The 15,984-nt window shown below is 57.2% G+C and overlaps 1 protein-coding gene across 1 annotated transcript in view; it reads right to left on the bottom strand.

Annotated features, from left to right (window-relative positions):
• HPCAL1 (hippocalcin like 1) overlaps positions 1-15,984 on the bottom strand; it is a 104,716-nt gene that overhangs the window by 1,629 nt on the left and 87,103 nt on the right. The window contains exons 3-4 of the mRNA XM_060648432.3: positions 4,497-4,892; positions 1,966-2,071 (exon numbers count right to left, since the gene is read on the bottom strand). Coding sequence (XP_060504415.1) covers positions 1,966-2,071; positions 4,497-4,874 — 484 coding nt within the window. The 5' untranslated portion in view covers positions 4,875-4,892. The remainder of the gene's footprint in view (positions 1-1,965; positions 2,072-4,496; positions 4,893-15,984) is intronic.

Genomic DNA, 15,984 nt, shown 5'->3' with positions numbered 1-15,984 from the left:
GATGCTTGGGCAGTCTGCGGCTGTGAGGCCGTGATATGTACCCCGCAGGACAGCAGTAAAGGGAGTAAGGAGCTCGTGGCCCGTGCCATGCCACCACGGGCAGGGATCTCCAGCCCCGACCTGACCCAGAGGACACACTCTGCGAGCGGCTTCCAGGAAGCCAAGTGAGGGGTCCGGAGGCGAGGATCTAGCCTCCCAGGCCGAGACCACCTGCCAGCCCCCTGCCGGAGAGGAACACCCCCTCTTGCGGGTCCCCAGTAGGGGGCAGGCAGACAGGCCCCTTGGGGAGACTAACCAGCCTCTAGGCTCCAGGCTGGGCTGGGAAGCACCCCCTTCAGAGGAGGAGAAACCGTCCAGGACCCTCTGCTTGCACGGAGGACGACTGTGTTTTCTTACTCTCCTGATGGCTGGTGGGGACTTTTACCGGCCACTCCCCCACCATCTGATGGCTCCGGGGTGGGGGTGGGGGGACGGGGAAGCTTCTAAAAGCACAGCCCCTTCCTCCTGGCAGACAGCAGGGCGGGTGAGGGGCTGAGGGGAGCCCTCGGGGGCTCTGGGGATTCCTGAGCATGATCTGCGTCTCTGGGTCCGTCCGGCAGTGGTCGGGGTGCTCCTGGCACGCGGCCAGTCTCCGTTCACACGTATGGCTGGGCGGGGGGTGTGGACAAGACAGGGTGGTGCTGGAGAAAACCCATGGGCACCACTGACCCCTGGGGTGGCCAGAAAATAAGACAGAGTGCAGGGCCCCCCAGCTCAAGGGCTGGGCACCCCTGCTTTCGCCCTGATCCCTCCAACACCCACTCTTCCTTCCCTCCCCAGGCCCCAGGGACAGACGGACAGGGGCTCACAGAGGTGCCCGGCCCCACGGTGCACGGACTCAGGTTCACCAACAAGCAGGGAAGGCGCACGGTGCGGGCCCAGCTGGGCCCGGAACGGGTGCGTGGGTCCCGGCAGGGGAGAGGGGCCCAAGGGCGACACTAAGAGCTTCCTGGGCATCGTCCCATTGAATTCTCACCGCCGCCCGAGCCTGAATTTATCAACCCCATTTCCCAGAGGAGAAAACCAAGGCTCGGGCGAGCCAAGACTCCGTGCAGGTCTGTGGGCATCTGGAGCCTGTGCCTTGCTACCCTGGAGGGTGAAAGACGGGTTTTAAGGGAGCCCAAGGGCAATGCCAGGCACAAGGCGGTCTTGTTTGACACGTGGACGCGTTTGGGAAACTTCCCTTGCTGTCCGATGTGTCCAGGGTGCTCTCTGCCGCCTGCGGTCACACCGTAAACGTCATGCCTGGGCTGGCTCAGTCCTCGGACTCATGTGCCAAAAGCGCTTGAGAGTTTACCGAGCACTTCTTCACGCATTCACTGAATTCACTTCACGCATTTAAGCTCCAGGATGACAGGGCCGGCAAGAGGCACGGACCCGCCCTTGCAGGGCTACCTCCCCCTGCATGGATCCTACCGAGCCTCAGTGCTGAGGCAGAGGACGACACACGGAGCATGTCCTCCGCGTGCGGCCACCACCACTGCCCATCTGTCCCCACCAGTCCTGCTGCAGTATGGCCCCAGGGACCCTGCCACGGCTGTTGCAGGCCATGGGGCACCGGGGAGCCTGGCAGCGCAGGATGACAGCAAAGCAAAGGTTTCCCACCATCCGGGCCCCTTGATGCACCTGCCCCCCGGGTGCCTCCCCCTCCCTGGGACACGCCGATGGGGCTGACGGTCTCCCTCATTTTAGAAGTGAGGGCGCTATGGCTCAGGGGCGGGGGACAGGACATGCCTTGAGGACAGAGCCAGGATGCAGGACCGGGTCTCTCTGACTCTGAATCCTGCTTCTTCCCTCAGTACAGCTGCACGAGGCCAGGGGTGGGCTGGGAGAGGCCCGGGAAGCCGCAGAAGGGGCCAACCACATCTTTGCCCTCAGCTGCCCTGCACAGACACACGCGCACACACACACACACCCACTCCTTACCGTCATTGTTGGTGTCCATCTGCCGGAAGATCTTGTCCGTTCGTTTCTCCGGGGTGGACTCGTCCTCGGGCATTTTCATCACAGAGGACACCATCTTGTATATAGCCTGCAAAGAGATACGGGGAAGATGTGCTCGGAGATTCTGGAATGTTTCTGGGCAGATGGGGCCGGCGTGAGCTTCCACGCAGCTCACGGCAAGGCACGAAGAGGTCGGGATGTAGCAGCTTTCGGGACCCTTCCTCAGCTTTCCAGAGGAACGTTTCTAGAATGTTCCACGGTGACTATCGCAGATGGCATGCTGAGCAAAGGAAGCCAGACCCATTTATGTGAAGTTCAAGGGCAGGCAAAACAACTCCACAGTGACAGGGGGCTGAGACTGGGGGGCTGTCTAGGGTGGGAGGTGGGACAGTGCCCGGGGAGGCCCTTGAGGGAGCCTTCCGGGGGGCTGGGAACTCACCTCTGTAACTCACCGAGGGTGGTGGGCACACAGACATATATGTACACGATCCACATGCTGCACAGAAAGCTGTGAGCATCCTACTGTGTGTCATACCTCAGTCTAGAACAGGAAAGATTTAGTCCCTGAAACCCATAGGGAGAAAACCAGCCCCAGAAAGGGGCAGCAGTGAGGTGACACGGGTCTCTTCAGAAGGATAGAAGACCTTCTCTTTAGAGCACTGCCATCCGCGGGCTCACCACCACCACGGGCCATCCCTGTGTGTCTCTGTCCCAGGGGCCCAGCCAGGACACGCGTCCCCGTGCCGTGGTGGGCACAGGCGTGCGTGTGGAGGGGCCACGAGGAGGCCAGCGACCATCAGAGTAACATGCAAGGAGGAAGGGGCTTCCGTGCAAGTGGCCTGACTGATACCCCCATTCCTGAAACAACAGACCAAGAACAGCAAAAGTCTGAGACTTATTATAACTTAAAAGCAGGGCATTAAAAACACAAAAACAAAACCCAAAAAAGAATGGTCCTGAGTGAGTTTTCCCATATGTATTATGTTCCCCTGCTCCTTGCCGCCTCTCTGTTTTCAGGGCAGGGGCAGGCCTGGCCTGGTCCCGTCTCCCACCAGCCTCATGGCCCAGGTGAGCTGTGCCACACGGGTGTGCATCTTCCTGAGACAGGACACCCTCCTGGGCCCGGGCCACCCCTCCTGCCCAAGTGCAGAGCCAAAGGCAGCACCAAGCGCCTCCAAGGACTTGGTAGGTAGGCTTCTGAAGGACTTAAAACAGCAGTCCATTCTGGGGCAGCTGGGAGGCTCAGCCGGTTAAGCATCCGACTTCGGCTCAGGTCAGGATCTCGAAGTTCATGGGTTCCAGCCCCTCGTCGGGCCCTGTGCTGACAGCTCAGAGCCCGGAGCCTGCTTCGGATTCTGTGTCTCCCTCGCTCTCTGCCCCTCCCCTGCTCACACTCTGTCTCCCTCTCTCTCTCTCTCTCAAAAATAAATAAACATGAAAAAAATTTTTTTTTCTTAAATTCAAAACACCAGTCCGTTCTGCGAAAGATGGAGGGATGGGTATCCCACCTGGCAAGCTGAGGAGCTATGCGAGGGGACGGGGAAGGGCAAGCCTGGTTGCAAAAGGGCTGACGGGTAGGGCGGGATGAAGACATTCCGGGGAGACAGATTTCTTACTTCTCCCACCCCTTATAGCTATGGACCGGAAGCGACGAATGGACCACAGAGTTCCCCAAACCTGTGTCGATTTATTCTTTGTGAAGACCACCTATTTGAGAAATGGGTGAAGACCACCTATTGAGAAACAGGCCACTCGTGGCCGGTTTGATGCTCTTTGCTCAAGACTTCGTTCCTGAGCTAAGCAGCTGCTTCCTTCCATGTAGAGAACGCCTCTTCTGGGGAATTCTAGAACCGGCTCCCCCAGGCTCCAGGAGAGGGGGCACAGGGGGGCCACCAGGAAGGAGCAGCTCCGGGGTCCCTCTGGCGAAGTGAACAAAACTTGGTTTCTTTCTGGAAAACAGCCTCACCTGCCAGAGCTCCTGACAGGCGCGAAGGTGAGGCGAGAAGGTCTCATGAAGAGGTGTTCCTCCTGCGTCTGACTTATTCCGGGGCCACTAACGCTTCCGTTCTGCTTTACAACTGCGCGTTCCCAGGGACATTACAAGCTGCTGGCTGCATTCTCGAATATGGGGATTCGAAAAGGTCTCCTAGCAGGCGCCTTCCGCAAGTATCAAGGGACCCCTCAATTGTAATTTTCAGCTCTGTTCTTTCTTAGGGCATCACCTCTCCGAGGCTCAGATTTTGTGAAATGCAGAGAAGGGCGCTGGCGCACAGGGTCGTGAAGAAACAGATCAGAGCCCTTAGGCCCCGGGCCTGACGCATACAAGCAACTGATCGAGAAACCCGGGCTCTTATCATTCCTATTGCAAGGCCCCGCAGGGTTAGGTGACAGCCGGGCACCTTCAAAAGCGCACGGTGCGGGGTGGGGGAGGGGGCGCCCCGGCCGAGAATGACCCGACGCCGCGGCGACCGCCACACGCGTGGGGGCGGGCCCGGCGTGGCGCGGAGCCGTACCTGCACGATCTCCAGCATCTCGCTGCGGCTGATGTAGCCGTTGCCGTCCAGGTCGTACATGCTGAAGGCCCACTTGAGCTTCTGCTCCAGCTTGCCCCGCGAGGTGACGCTCAGCGCGATGATGAACTCCCGGAAGTCGATGGTGCCATCCCCGTTGGTGTCGAAGGTGCGGAAGACGTGCTCGGCGAACTTGGAGGCGTCGCCGTAGGGGAAGAAGTTGGCGTAGATCTTCTTGAACTCGTCCACGGTCAGGTGGCCGGTGGGGCAGTCCTTGAGGAAGCCCTTGTACCACTCCTGCAGCTCGTGGTCGGTGAACTCCGTGTTCTCACGCAGGTCCTGCAGCACCTCGGGCCGCAGCTTGCTGTTCTGTTTGCCCATGGTGGCCGGCGGCTACACCTGCAAGACAGGGCCATCAGCCGGGGGCACCCGGGGCCCGTCCCCGCCCCCCCCCCCCCCCGCCCCCGCCCGCCGCCTGCAGCCATCGTGGGGCGGCCGAGAAACTCCCCCTGCGTGTCGCGCCCGGAGGGCTGGAGACGCCACCGCCGTGCGTGGGAGGTCTCCGCCCGTCTAGGACACCCTGCAGGAAGGTGGACCCTGAGTCCCGCACCCCTGGCAAAGCCGAGCTGCCCCATGCTTGCAGCGAAAGACACATTCGGACTTCCGGAATGTGGAAATGACTGTGTGTGTGTGTGTGTGTGTGTGTGTGTGTGTGTGTGTAGGGGGGGATCGCAACTTAAAATCAGCGGAATGAGGTGCCTATCAGGTGTCCACTGGGTCTGTACAAGAGTTGAGGATTCAGTCCTCACCCTCCTGACGAAGGTCCTGCCACGTGGAGCGCACCCCCGGACCCCGGGGTCTGAATAGTTCTTTCTTTCCTCTCTCAGGCACCACCTTCCGGCTTTCCCCTCAGAACAGGTGTCCAGAAACTTTTCAGGAGTCCCCTCTCTGTTTTGCCTCTGAGAAACTCCCGGGGACAGGGGGCGGGGGGCGGGGTGGAACTAGAAGGGGCCCGGGACAGTCCTCGATTCTCAAATGCCACCCGTAAGCGACCAGGCACCCGTGGGAGCACAGAACCTGCTCCCCCCAGCGGTTTCCCACCCAGCTTGCACAGAAGACCGGTCCTGGGGTGGTGTCACTATTAGACACGGACACAGCTGTCACCTCACGGCCTCATTTTATTTGCTGCCTCTGGCAGTAACACATGAACATGGCTTTGTCATTTTTCGAGAATGAAGGAAAATACAGTGAGAGGAAGATGTCTTCTGCCCCAGTCCCAGAGGGGACCACTCTGAACGGCTTGTGTGTTTGTAAGCTCTGAACAGTATGCACCGAATCCCCATCAGGAAGGGGAACAGATGTGGTTCATCTCGTCTCCCCGGCATTTCCTCCTTCGTCCCCTCCTGGGCTTTATTGGTTTTATGACACATATCCCTGTTTTTACTTGTTATCTTTATAACTCTAAATTATACACTTCAAGTTCCCTTCCTAACTCCTATGGAGGGCGGTTTGGCAATGTCTTTCAAAATTGCAAACGCCCAGCTATCCCATTTTGAGGAACGTCGCTAAAGACACTTCGACCTGTGCGAACAGCCCGTGCACGCTGCTGCTTCCTGAGCCGCTGTCTATAATAATAACGCAGGCCTCCGTCATCACGTACCGAGAAGCAGCGATCAAGATGCATTAAAAAACAATTTTTTTTAATGTTTATTTATTTTTGAAACAGAGAGAGACAGGGAGTGAGAGGGGCAAGGGGCAGAGAGAGAGGGAGACACAGAATCCAAAGCAGGCTCCAGGCTCCGAGCTGTCAGCCCAGAGCCCGACGTGGGCTCGAATTCACAAACCATGAGATCGTGACCTGAGCCGAAGTCGGACGCTTAACTGACTGAGCTGCCCAGGCGCCCCTCAAGATGCATTTTTAAGTGAAAGGAGAAAGTTCAGAGCAGCTACCTAGTTTGCTACCATTTGTGAAAAAAGAAAACACTATTTGTGTGCATATTTCTGTGTCTGGAAGGACCTATTTAGGACATAACACTGGCCAGAGAGAGAGACGGCTGACGGCCAAGAGCCGGACGGGGAGTTTTTACCGTAAATCCTTTTGCAGAAATTTTAAAATGCCAAACTCTGTGTATGTATTTTCTATCCGAAAGCTAAATATACAAAAATAAAAATAACCAAACCTCTATTTCTTGGTCAAGCACCTTGACTCTTGGTTCTCTCTCCATAAGATCAAGCTGTCAGTCCCGCCGCTCCTTCCTTCCTTATCAGCTTCTGTCGTGGGCACTGGTATTTTGACAGAGTCAGGGTTTACAGTCTCTTTCTGTTTTCTTACCTATAGGTTGGCCCTAAACAGTGGACACCAGCAAGTGCCTGAGTAAGTTGGCTGTCAGCTTCCTGGTTAGGAGAGGCAATGTCAAGGGCAGGACCAAGGCAGGGGGATCTGCTTCTGCCCCACCCGAGTCCACCATGAGGTCACCTCGCCAACTGCAGTGTGTTCTAGAACGAGGCCACAGGGTCCAGATGGGGGATCTCCCGTGCCTCCACTGGCCAGCTCTCTGACCCACCCCAGGGATTGGGGTGGCGTGGGCCTCCTAGCACGCTCTGGGAGGCCCCCCAAAAGTTCGGGTGCTAACATATAGCTGATTCAACTTCCGGTCCTTTTGGAAATTCAGATGTTTTCCACGACCACTGTGGTTGCTACGTTAAAAAAAAAACAAAAAAGTGAAAATCGAAACATCAGACACCAAAATGTCTGGCAGAAGAAGACAGACAATCAAGACACCCGTTAACATCTCTGTCCTGTTGGAAAAAGCTCTAAGCCAGCTTTGGAGATGTGGGCTCCCTCTGGATTCTGCGTTTTTTATGATCGCTCTTGGGGCCCCAGCCAGACGAGCTCCCGGGTCCTTCCACGTGTCACCCTGGAGGGCCTGATGACGGCACACCAGGATGGCTCTGTGCCCAGAGAGCCCTGCCGGGCGGGCAGGGCCCCGTGCCCCAGAACTGTGAGCGCAGGATGCCCGGGACGGCTCAGCGTGGCAGGTCTGTCTCCTCAGGCGCCCTCACGTTATGGTTGACTCCCCCAACAAAACAAACAAACAAACAAACCAAAAAAGATGTTGAGGTTTTAAGCCCTAGGACCTGTGACTATAACATTATTTAGAAACGGGGATGTAGGAAGTTAGGATGAGATTATTGGGGTGTCCTTAGAAAAAGGTGACAGTTGGGTACAGACAGTACAGAAGGAAGCCACGTGGAGAAGACAGAGCCATCCACAAGCCCAGGAACACCGGAGGTTTCCAGAAGCCAGAACAGATGCTTCCCTACAGCCTTCAGAGGCCCCTGCCCACACCTTGACTCCCAGCCTCCACGGCTGTGAGGGAATACGTTCCTGCTGTTTAAGCTGCCTGGTCTGTGGGACCTTGTTAGGGCAGCCTGAGCTGACAGACACCGGGGGGGCGCGCATGTGCATGGCTCTGCTGGGTCAGGCGCCCCTCAGCCCCACAGATGAAGCCCCTTGCCCACCAGACCCAAGGATGGGAGCTGAGGGCACAGGAGAAGCCGCCTGGGCCTCGGGCCAGGTGCCCATCCTTCTCTGCCCATCCACGGGCTCGCCTGGCACTCCAAGGCGGGGACCAGATCCAGGCAGCCCCGGGTGTGACCCCAACACCCGTCCCCTGAGGCTGGTCCCCTCACTGAGGCGCCTCTTGCCCACGCCAGCCTCCTGGGTGCCGTGTTCTCGCACACGCACGTGCACACACACAGGGGGAACTCGAGTCCGGGAGGCCCCTGGTGCCGCGTGGGGCCCCCCGAGGGTGACTCTGATGAAGCTACACTAGCCACCGAGCGGGCAAACCAGGCAGCAGGCAGGGCCCTCGGAGCTCAGAGCTGTGGACGCCCTCTGTGCTGTCCCCAGCGAATTCTCCCTGCTCCCGTCAGGATCCCTTTAGTAACCTGCTCACCGCACGCCTGCCTCTGTCCGTTCTGTTTGTTTTTTTAATTAAAAAAAATTTTTTTTAACGTTTATTTATTTTTGAGACAGAGAGAGACAGGGCATGAAGGGGGGAGGGTCAGAAAGAGAGAGGGAGACCCAGAATCCGAAGCAGGCTCCGGGCTCCGAGCTGTCAGCACAGAGCCCGACGCGGGGCTCGAACCCACAGACCGCGAGATCGTGACCTGAGCTAAAGTCGGCCGCTTAACCGACTGAGCCGCCCAGGCGCCCCTGTCCATTCTGTTTAAACAGCCTCCCGGCCTCCTCCATATCCTGTCACTCAGGACTTCTGAACGGCAAACTCTGGACTGCAGAACTTTTAGGCCGGTGGCCCGGCAGGTCGCCTGTGACTCCCAGGGTGGGGTGACTCACTGTGTGGCTTCTCCAAGGCAGCCCCACCTCTCTGTGTCTGCAGAGCAAGGAGGTGGGTGACGGGCCTCGGAGCAGCACCCGACCCAGGGCTCCCAGCCGTGATCTACCCCCCACCCCCCCCCCCCACCCCGCCCCGGCCAAGACTTCACACACTTCCGGCCCGGTGTTACCTGTGCTTGAAAAAGGGCTCATCTTCCATTTCCCTCATCAGTTCAGCTGCTGTTAAACCCCTCATCTTTTCCATGCTCCTCGTAAACTGGGGAGGTCTCCCGGCCAGCGTCCGGAGGGTAGAGAACACGGGCCTCCCCCCCAACGCGCACAGCGGGCGGCACCTCGGGTGGCTTCGTCTGCACCTGCTTCCCTCGCTTCCCCCGCCCCTGACATCCTCACGGGGGACGGCGTAATGCGGTGTGTGGCCAGGGAGGACCAGCGCGAGCAGGACGGGACAGCCGCTGCTCTAGACCCGCGTGACCCGAATTCACCTGGGAATGTGACTGTATTCCGAGACCGGGCCTTTAAGAGATAATTAAGGTAAAATGAGGTCACTGGGGTGCGTCCTAATCCAATCTGCCCGGTGTCCTTAGAAGAGGGGCTTGGGACACAGACGGAGGGAAGGCCGCGTGAGGTCATAGCAAGACAGCCGTCTCCAAGCCAAGGGGAGGCCTCGGAAGGAACCGAACCTGCTGACGCCTTGATCTCAGACTTCTGGCCTCTGGGGCTGTGAGAAAATCAATTCCTGCTCTTGAAGCTGCCCGGTCCTTGTTACTTTGTTACAAAAGCCCTGGGACACTAAGACAGCTGTCCCTGGGCACTGACCTGAGCAGCAACAGTGGGGCAGAAGCCCGTGCCGGGCACCGTGCGGTTCCCCCAACCTCACTCCTGAGCACCAGCAGCAGGGACAGCCAGAAGGTCCATGGACTGTGGGACAATTGGCTTACTGTCAGGCCCTTCGCGTAGATCAGTCCCACCTTACCAGCGGGGAACCAGCCCTAGAGGCCTGGGAGGCGAAGGCAGCACTCGGCTCAGGCCCCACATCTTGCTGAGGGCAGCCCGGGGGAGGTGGGTCCACGTGGCCCCGCAGGGCAACACGGTCACAAACAGCCACCTTGGGTCGTTAATGGCACATCCTTTGCCCTGATTAGCAACCCTGCCCTTTTCACCAGGGAAACAAGCGGGCTTCTGTGAAGTGCTAGGCTCTGAGGGCTCAGGATCGGTCCCTTTAGGACCCACTCACCTCCCTGAACACCAAATCGCCCCTCCGAACAATGCTATCAGTTTGCCTCAGAACGCGTGTGTGATGTATACACTCACAGACCCCACAGAAATGCCAAATTCCTCGCACCTCCTCTGCCCGAGGTAACAGGTGTTTATGGAAAGGAAGGTACCAGATCCGGGAGAGGGACGAGGCCGGTCAACCCAAAGCTAGAAGGTCACAGGCAGAGGGCACGGTGATGTGCCTGGGGAGCAACTTCGTGCTTGGCCAGACCCTTCCCCAGTGTGTCACCTTCGGGTGACACACAAGACTGAGAATCCAGACTCCCAGCCCCTCCCTCTCCATGGGCTTCCTGAGTATCACGACAGTGTGGTGTGAGGGGGCCTCCTTCCAGGACTAGGGCTCCTTCCCGCTCTGATAGTCTAAGACCCCTGGGTCTAGAGGTCCAGGTCGAAGATTCCTATGCCTGGAGCTGACGTAGGGAAGGCTCTCCTCCCAAGAGGTGACCCTCTCTGAAGAAAAGCATCGAGTCCTGGAAGGTGGTACAGGATTCCCTGGAAGAATCTGGAAACGTATGGTCTACAGATCTGTGTGCCTCACCACACCCCACACCGTGTCCTGAGCCATTTAATTGTGGGGATGCTTGCCCACACGTGTCCACCAGCCGGTGCTCTGCTCCCCCAAATCCCAAGCCCAGGAGTGCAGGCCGCCCCGGCTCTCAGCCTGTTCTCGGGGCCTGGTGCCAGGCTGGGTGCCAGGCTGGGTGCCCGGGGGGGGGGGGGGGGTGTGTGCGTGCGGTCTGTTCCAGCCCATCCGGCCCTCTGAATGTGCACCCTGGTTCTCAGCGCTCTGGGCTGCTTATGGCACAGGCACCTATGGATGGGGCACAAGATGTAACGTGACGGGGTGGGGGGGATGCTCCAGGGAGGAATCACTCCTTTTCCATGGAGGGGACAAGACAGTTTGCCTAGGAAGACAGCACGTAGAATCAAAACTTAGGCCACCTCGGGGCACCTGCGTGGCTCAGTCAGTTAAGCGGCCGACTCTCGATTTCGGCTCAGGTCATGACCTGACGGTTCGTGAGTTCAAGCCCCGTATTGGGCTCTGCACTCACAGCGAGGAACCTGCTTTTTTTTGGATCCTCTGTCTCCTTCTCTCTGCCCTTCCCCTGCTTGCATTCTCCTCTCTCTCTCTCTCTCTCAAAAATAAATAAATGTAAACAAACAAACTCAGGCCACCTCTAGGGAGCACACACCAGACACTAGGGCACTGGGAAGGTGGGGTCATGCTTGGCCAGGCCGGGAGAAGGCAACGTCATCTCCGTCTTAGAGACAAAGAAGTGAGGCTTCCATGGGGCACGTGCTTGTCTGTGACCTTCCCCTTTCATTGCCCAGGTCCATGGGCGGTGATGGAGGCCGCCACGGTGCCCCCAGCTGGCATCCACTCCGCCATGAAGTAAGCCCATGAATACGAAATAAATCTCCCCGTGCACTGCCAGTCCCTCACTGGACCGGCTCACATGTGCTTACCAAAGACTCGGACGAAACGGTTAATACCAAGAGCCTCGTTTTAGCTCTCTCCTGGAGGCTCTCAGCCCAAAGCAAGCGGCCTCGCAGGGACCAGGGACAGCGGAACCCTGCACGCACGGTGACCTCTCTCTTACTAATTAAGCCAAGGCACCAACCTTATTGACGACTGGCCGGCTGGAAAGACAGACGACAAAAAGCCAGCGTTTCTGCAAAGACAAAGCCATCACCCCCATTTCCCAGCAGCAACGTCCCCTCCCTCCCCCGGCCCCGGTGGCCAGGCAAACAAACACCCAACCCTCATCGGTAGACCAGAAAATCTCACTCTCCTCTCCACTGACGAATGGGGCGAAGAACGGACGTGCCAGGAAGGGTGATCAATTTGGGATCAGAGCCACCTCTAACTTGGCTTGAAAAGCCTCGTGGCCACGCAGGGCTTGGATCAGACAGGCAACGGCCTTTCGAGCATGTCAAAGATGACATTTTAATTCACAGTAATGAAGGAACGGGGAGGGGGTTAATGTAGCGCTTACGCCCATCTCTCTGGCTCTCGGTGACTCTGTTATTGTTTTTAATGTGCTAAATTAAAAAAAAAAAAAAAAGCACGCATGTAGCTGGGGAACCCTAGGAAAATATTTAACCCCAAGTAGGTCCTGCCAGCAAATTAAAGCCTTTTTAATGGCAGAGTTCTACCAACCGCCTGGTGAGGCTCTTGGGAACCAAGGGCTCGAATGTGCCATTAATCACAGCTCCACGCTGGCTGGTGGCGTGGGTCACATTTCATCCATTGCTTTAAAATGCTTTCAAGTGAGATCTCCAGAGCTCACTGGGCCACGCAGATTTACAAACACTTGGAGAGAGACAGACGGGGAAAGGCTGGAGGAACCAAGTCCTTACAAAAGGCCAACGCTCCGGGTGAGGCTGGGAGGGCGTCTGCTGCGAATCTGAACTTCAAGGGACCAGAGGGCTTTTGGGGATGACTGCTTCCTCTGTCTGGGGTAGAGCAGGAAAGCAGGGGCTGGAGGGACAAGCAGAAAACAGGCGATTTGTGCCGTTTCCCATGCAGCATAAGACCTGGTTCTTTCTCCTGGTGACCCATTAACAAACGGACTAATGCCGAGAATCCGTCCTTCTTGTCTCCAAGTAAGCGGGTCAGAGGCAAGCCGCATGCAGCCTTGGTTTCTAGCGCAGCTGCTCTGGGGAGGGGCCAGTCCTGTCCCAAGGGGTCTGTGACCGCTGTCAGAACCAAAGCAAGGGAACGGCGCGCTTTGGGGCGGCTCAGGCTGCAACGCGGCTGGGCGGACGCTAGAGGGCGCAGGCAGGCAGGATCCTCGGACCGAAATGGAGACCCCGCCTTCCCGACCCCGCCCCCCACACCAAGCCACCTCCACGTCGCGGAGGGGTCTCAGTCTCTCTGTCTATAAGCTAGACACGTCCAACAAAGTAACCACCAGCCACATGTGCCTATTGAGCACGTCAGATGTGGCCCGTCTGAATTCGTATATGTGCCCTAAGAGTATCAAATACACACTGGGTTCTGACAATACATAAAAAATAATGTAAACTATCTCAGAGTCATTTTTCTATCCCGATTACATGTGGAATGATAAACGATACCGTCTGAGATATCGTGAGTTAAATGAATCATGTTGGTAACGTGAATCTCATCTGTTCCTTTTTACCTTGTTAACGTGGCCTACCAGGAAAGTTAACATTACATATGAATGCGGCCGATTCTGTATTTCTAGTGGCTGCCAGCACTCGGTAGCTCCTTGGGACAGTAGATCTGGGGCCACCAAACAAGAACCCTTGAAGCCCGTTAGCACCCTGTTTACAGGCCTGTTGCAAACTGCCACCCAGCTGGGAGGGGTCTGTTTGTTTCACTCCTAGGTGCCCACAAAAGAAAGGGTGCCCACGGCATTCACATCTCATTCACAAGGACACAAGTGAGTCCCACAAGTTTCAAGACCTCTGCTAGAGGCCAGCTGCAATGACGGCCTACCTAGGTCCTTAAGGTGATGGAGCGGCAGAAAGGGGGTGGTCCTCCTCCACTTCTGGGAGAACAGAAGCCCCTGGGTGACATCTGGGGGAAGAGGCGGTCAGTGACAGACACCCTTGGGAGCGGACAGCTAACAGGGCGTGCCCAGATCCAGATTGAGCTCACTGACTTCCAGGAGCTCATTTTCAGAGGGACTTCCTGAAAACCTGCTGCATCCAGTTTTACCGGCTGGATGGGCTCCAGACCCGTGACCTTGATTGAGAACTGAACTTGATTGAGAACCAAAAACCCTCCTGACTTCTGTACCCATCGCCAGCAGCTTAACTCCCCAGGACTTCCTAAAGCTTTAAAATAAAAGGAGGGAAGGAGGGAGCTGGCCAAGGCAGAGAACTCCCCTTCCGGTCCCGAACCTTCCTTTCCACTTAGAGATTGGAATGCCCTAAGTGAGGGCTGGGAGACAGGGCAGGGTGGGGGGGAGAAATGGGGGAAAGGAGAGAAAAATCCCCAAGAGAATGTTCTGTCCCTCGAAGAAGCTGCTAATGCCAACAGGAAGAGGAACTGTGTGTGTCCCTCCCTATATACCGTGTGCCTCCGAAAACACTGCTTCATGGCCTCGGCTGCCCAGCAAACTTCTACTCAACCAGCAGAGCCCAACTCAGACGCTCCTTATTCAGGGATGTATGTCCTGGGCCCCGAAAATTGCTCTTCCTCTGACCCCCTTCCCATTTTTTAACCCGTTTCTAATATGACCTCAGCTTGTGTAACACCGTTTCCTTGTGTCCTTCCTTCATTAGATTGTGAGCTTATTGAGGAAAGAGAATAAATACTTCGTTCATGCCAAACCATGTTCTGGCCCCAAGGCCTTTGCCTTTGCTGTTCCCTACACCTGGTCTCAAGGCGCACCCCCTCAACGTCCACGTCTTTGCATCTTCTTGGGGGTGCCTCCTCCAAGGAACCCATCTCAAATACATTGGCCCCCCCACCCCCTGTTCTGTTGCCCAGAACAGGGCCTGGCACACGACTGGTGCTCAATAAATAGATTTGAAATAATGGTTATGTGTCGTTCCAAGGGCCTGGCACGATGCCCGAGTGAATGAGCCGACGAGTGAGTGAATGGGTTTCTTCTAGGACCCTCTTGCTCTAATATTTTGTGACTTCGCCAGGATCCGGGATTCGGGAAGGAACGTATCATGGAACAGGATGGTAAAGTGCTCTCTTGCTTAGGCCTCAAGCTCCAAGAAGGGGCATTCCATAATTCAGACTTGGTATCTTGGAAAGTTCCATTTACTGGCACAGGCACAGTCACAGCAGAGTAGAGGGCCCGCCTTGGGTGTGTCAGGCCAGGGGCTCCCTTCACCAACCCGGTGCCCATCTCCTCCCTCCCCCGTGAACATGCCCCCAGCTCAGTAGGTGGCCCAGGGGCCTTACTGCCGCCCTCCAGCGGGGGTCACCTGAGTGGCGGCGCCCCCCGCCTCGACCCAACATCACTGCCACTTGAGTCTCGCGGGGAGGAGCCCTTTGAACTGCTTGCCCAGCGGGGGAAGGTAGGTTAGTGGAACAGACAGAAATGAGCCTCTGGGGAAAGACGGAAGAGGGGAGAGGAAGAGGAAATGCCCAAGAGAACAATCCTCCCCCTTGTAGAATCTGCTAACAACAGGAAAAGAACTCTAGGCAGGATCCAAAACAAGACTGAAAGCCAAAACTGCCACGTATGACCATCCCTGTGTGAGTTTTGAGGCTTATGGGGACAGACCGCTCACCGCCGGGCTGGCGTGGGCGGTGAAATTTCTGGATTGGTTCCCTCACCCCGGCAAACGTTTCCGTTTCCCCTCTGTGCCAGGTGTCGGAACACCAGGGCGGACAACACCCCCCAGGAGGGAAACGGATCCTAGAGGGCAGTGTCCGCACACCCGGGTCAGCGGCACAGCTCTTGGGAGGCAGAGGGCGCCCTGGGCCAGGCCCAGTCTCCACGCGCTCCTCTGTCCACGGGACCAGAATGCCCGGTGGGAGGTGGCCGCGCACAAAAGGGCCACGCCGGGCAGCAGGTGCGCAGAAAATAGCCAGCCTGGGCTCCTGCCGGGCTCCCCTGCCTCCCTTACGGCCTCCGCTGTTCTCATAACTTCTCGGGGCCTCAGTTTCCTGAGGAACAGTCCGTACCTGCTGCTGTGGTAGCCGTGAAGATAACGGGAAACTGAAGGGTGTAAAAGGACCGACAACTGGAAAGCATCCGACAAATACCGAGAGGTGACGTCACAGCTTGGAGGAGAAAAGAAACGGGTGACGCGCTTAATGAGCTTAATTGCAGTATCGAACAGAACCGGGCTGGAGGCCGAGGCCAAGGCCGGCCGGGGCTCGTGGGCGGCCTGCACTTCTTACGGCCACTTCTCGCCCGC

Source organism: Panthera onca, chromosome A3 (assembly GCF_046562875.1).
Source record: "Panthera onca isolate mPanOnc1 chromosome A3, mPanOnc1 haplotype 2, whole genome shotgun sequence".
Taxonomy (NCBI): Eukaryota; Metazoa; Chordata; class Mammalia; order Carnivora; family Felidae; genus Panthera; species Panthera onca.
The sequence above is the reverse complement of the archived record's forward strand: the minus strand, read 5'-3'. Positions and strand labels throughout refer to the sequence as shown.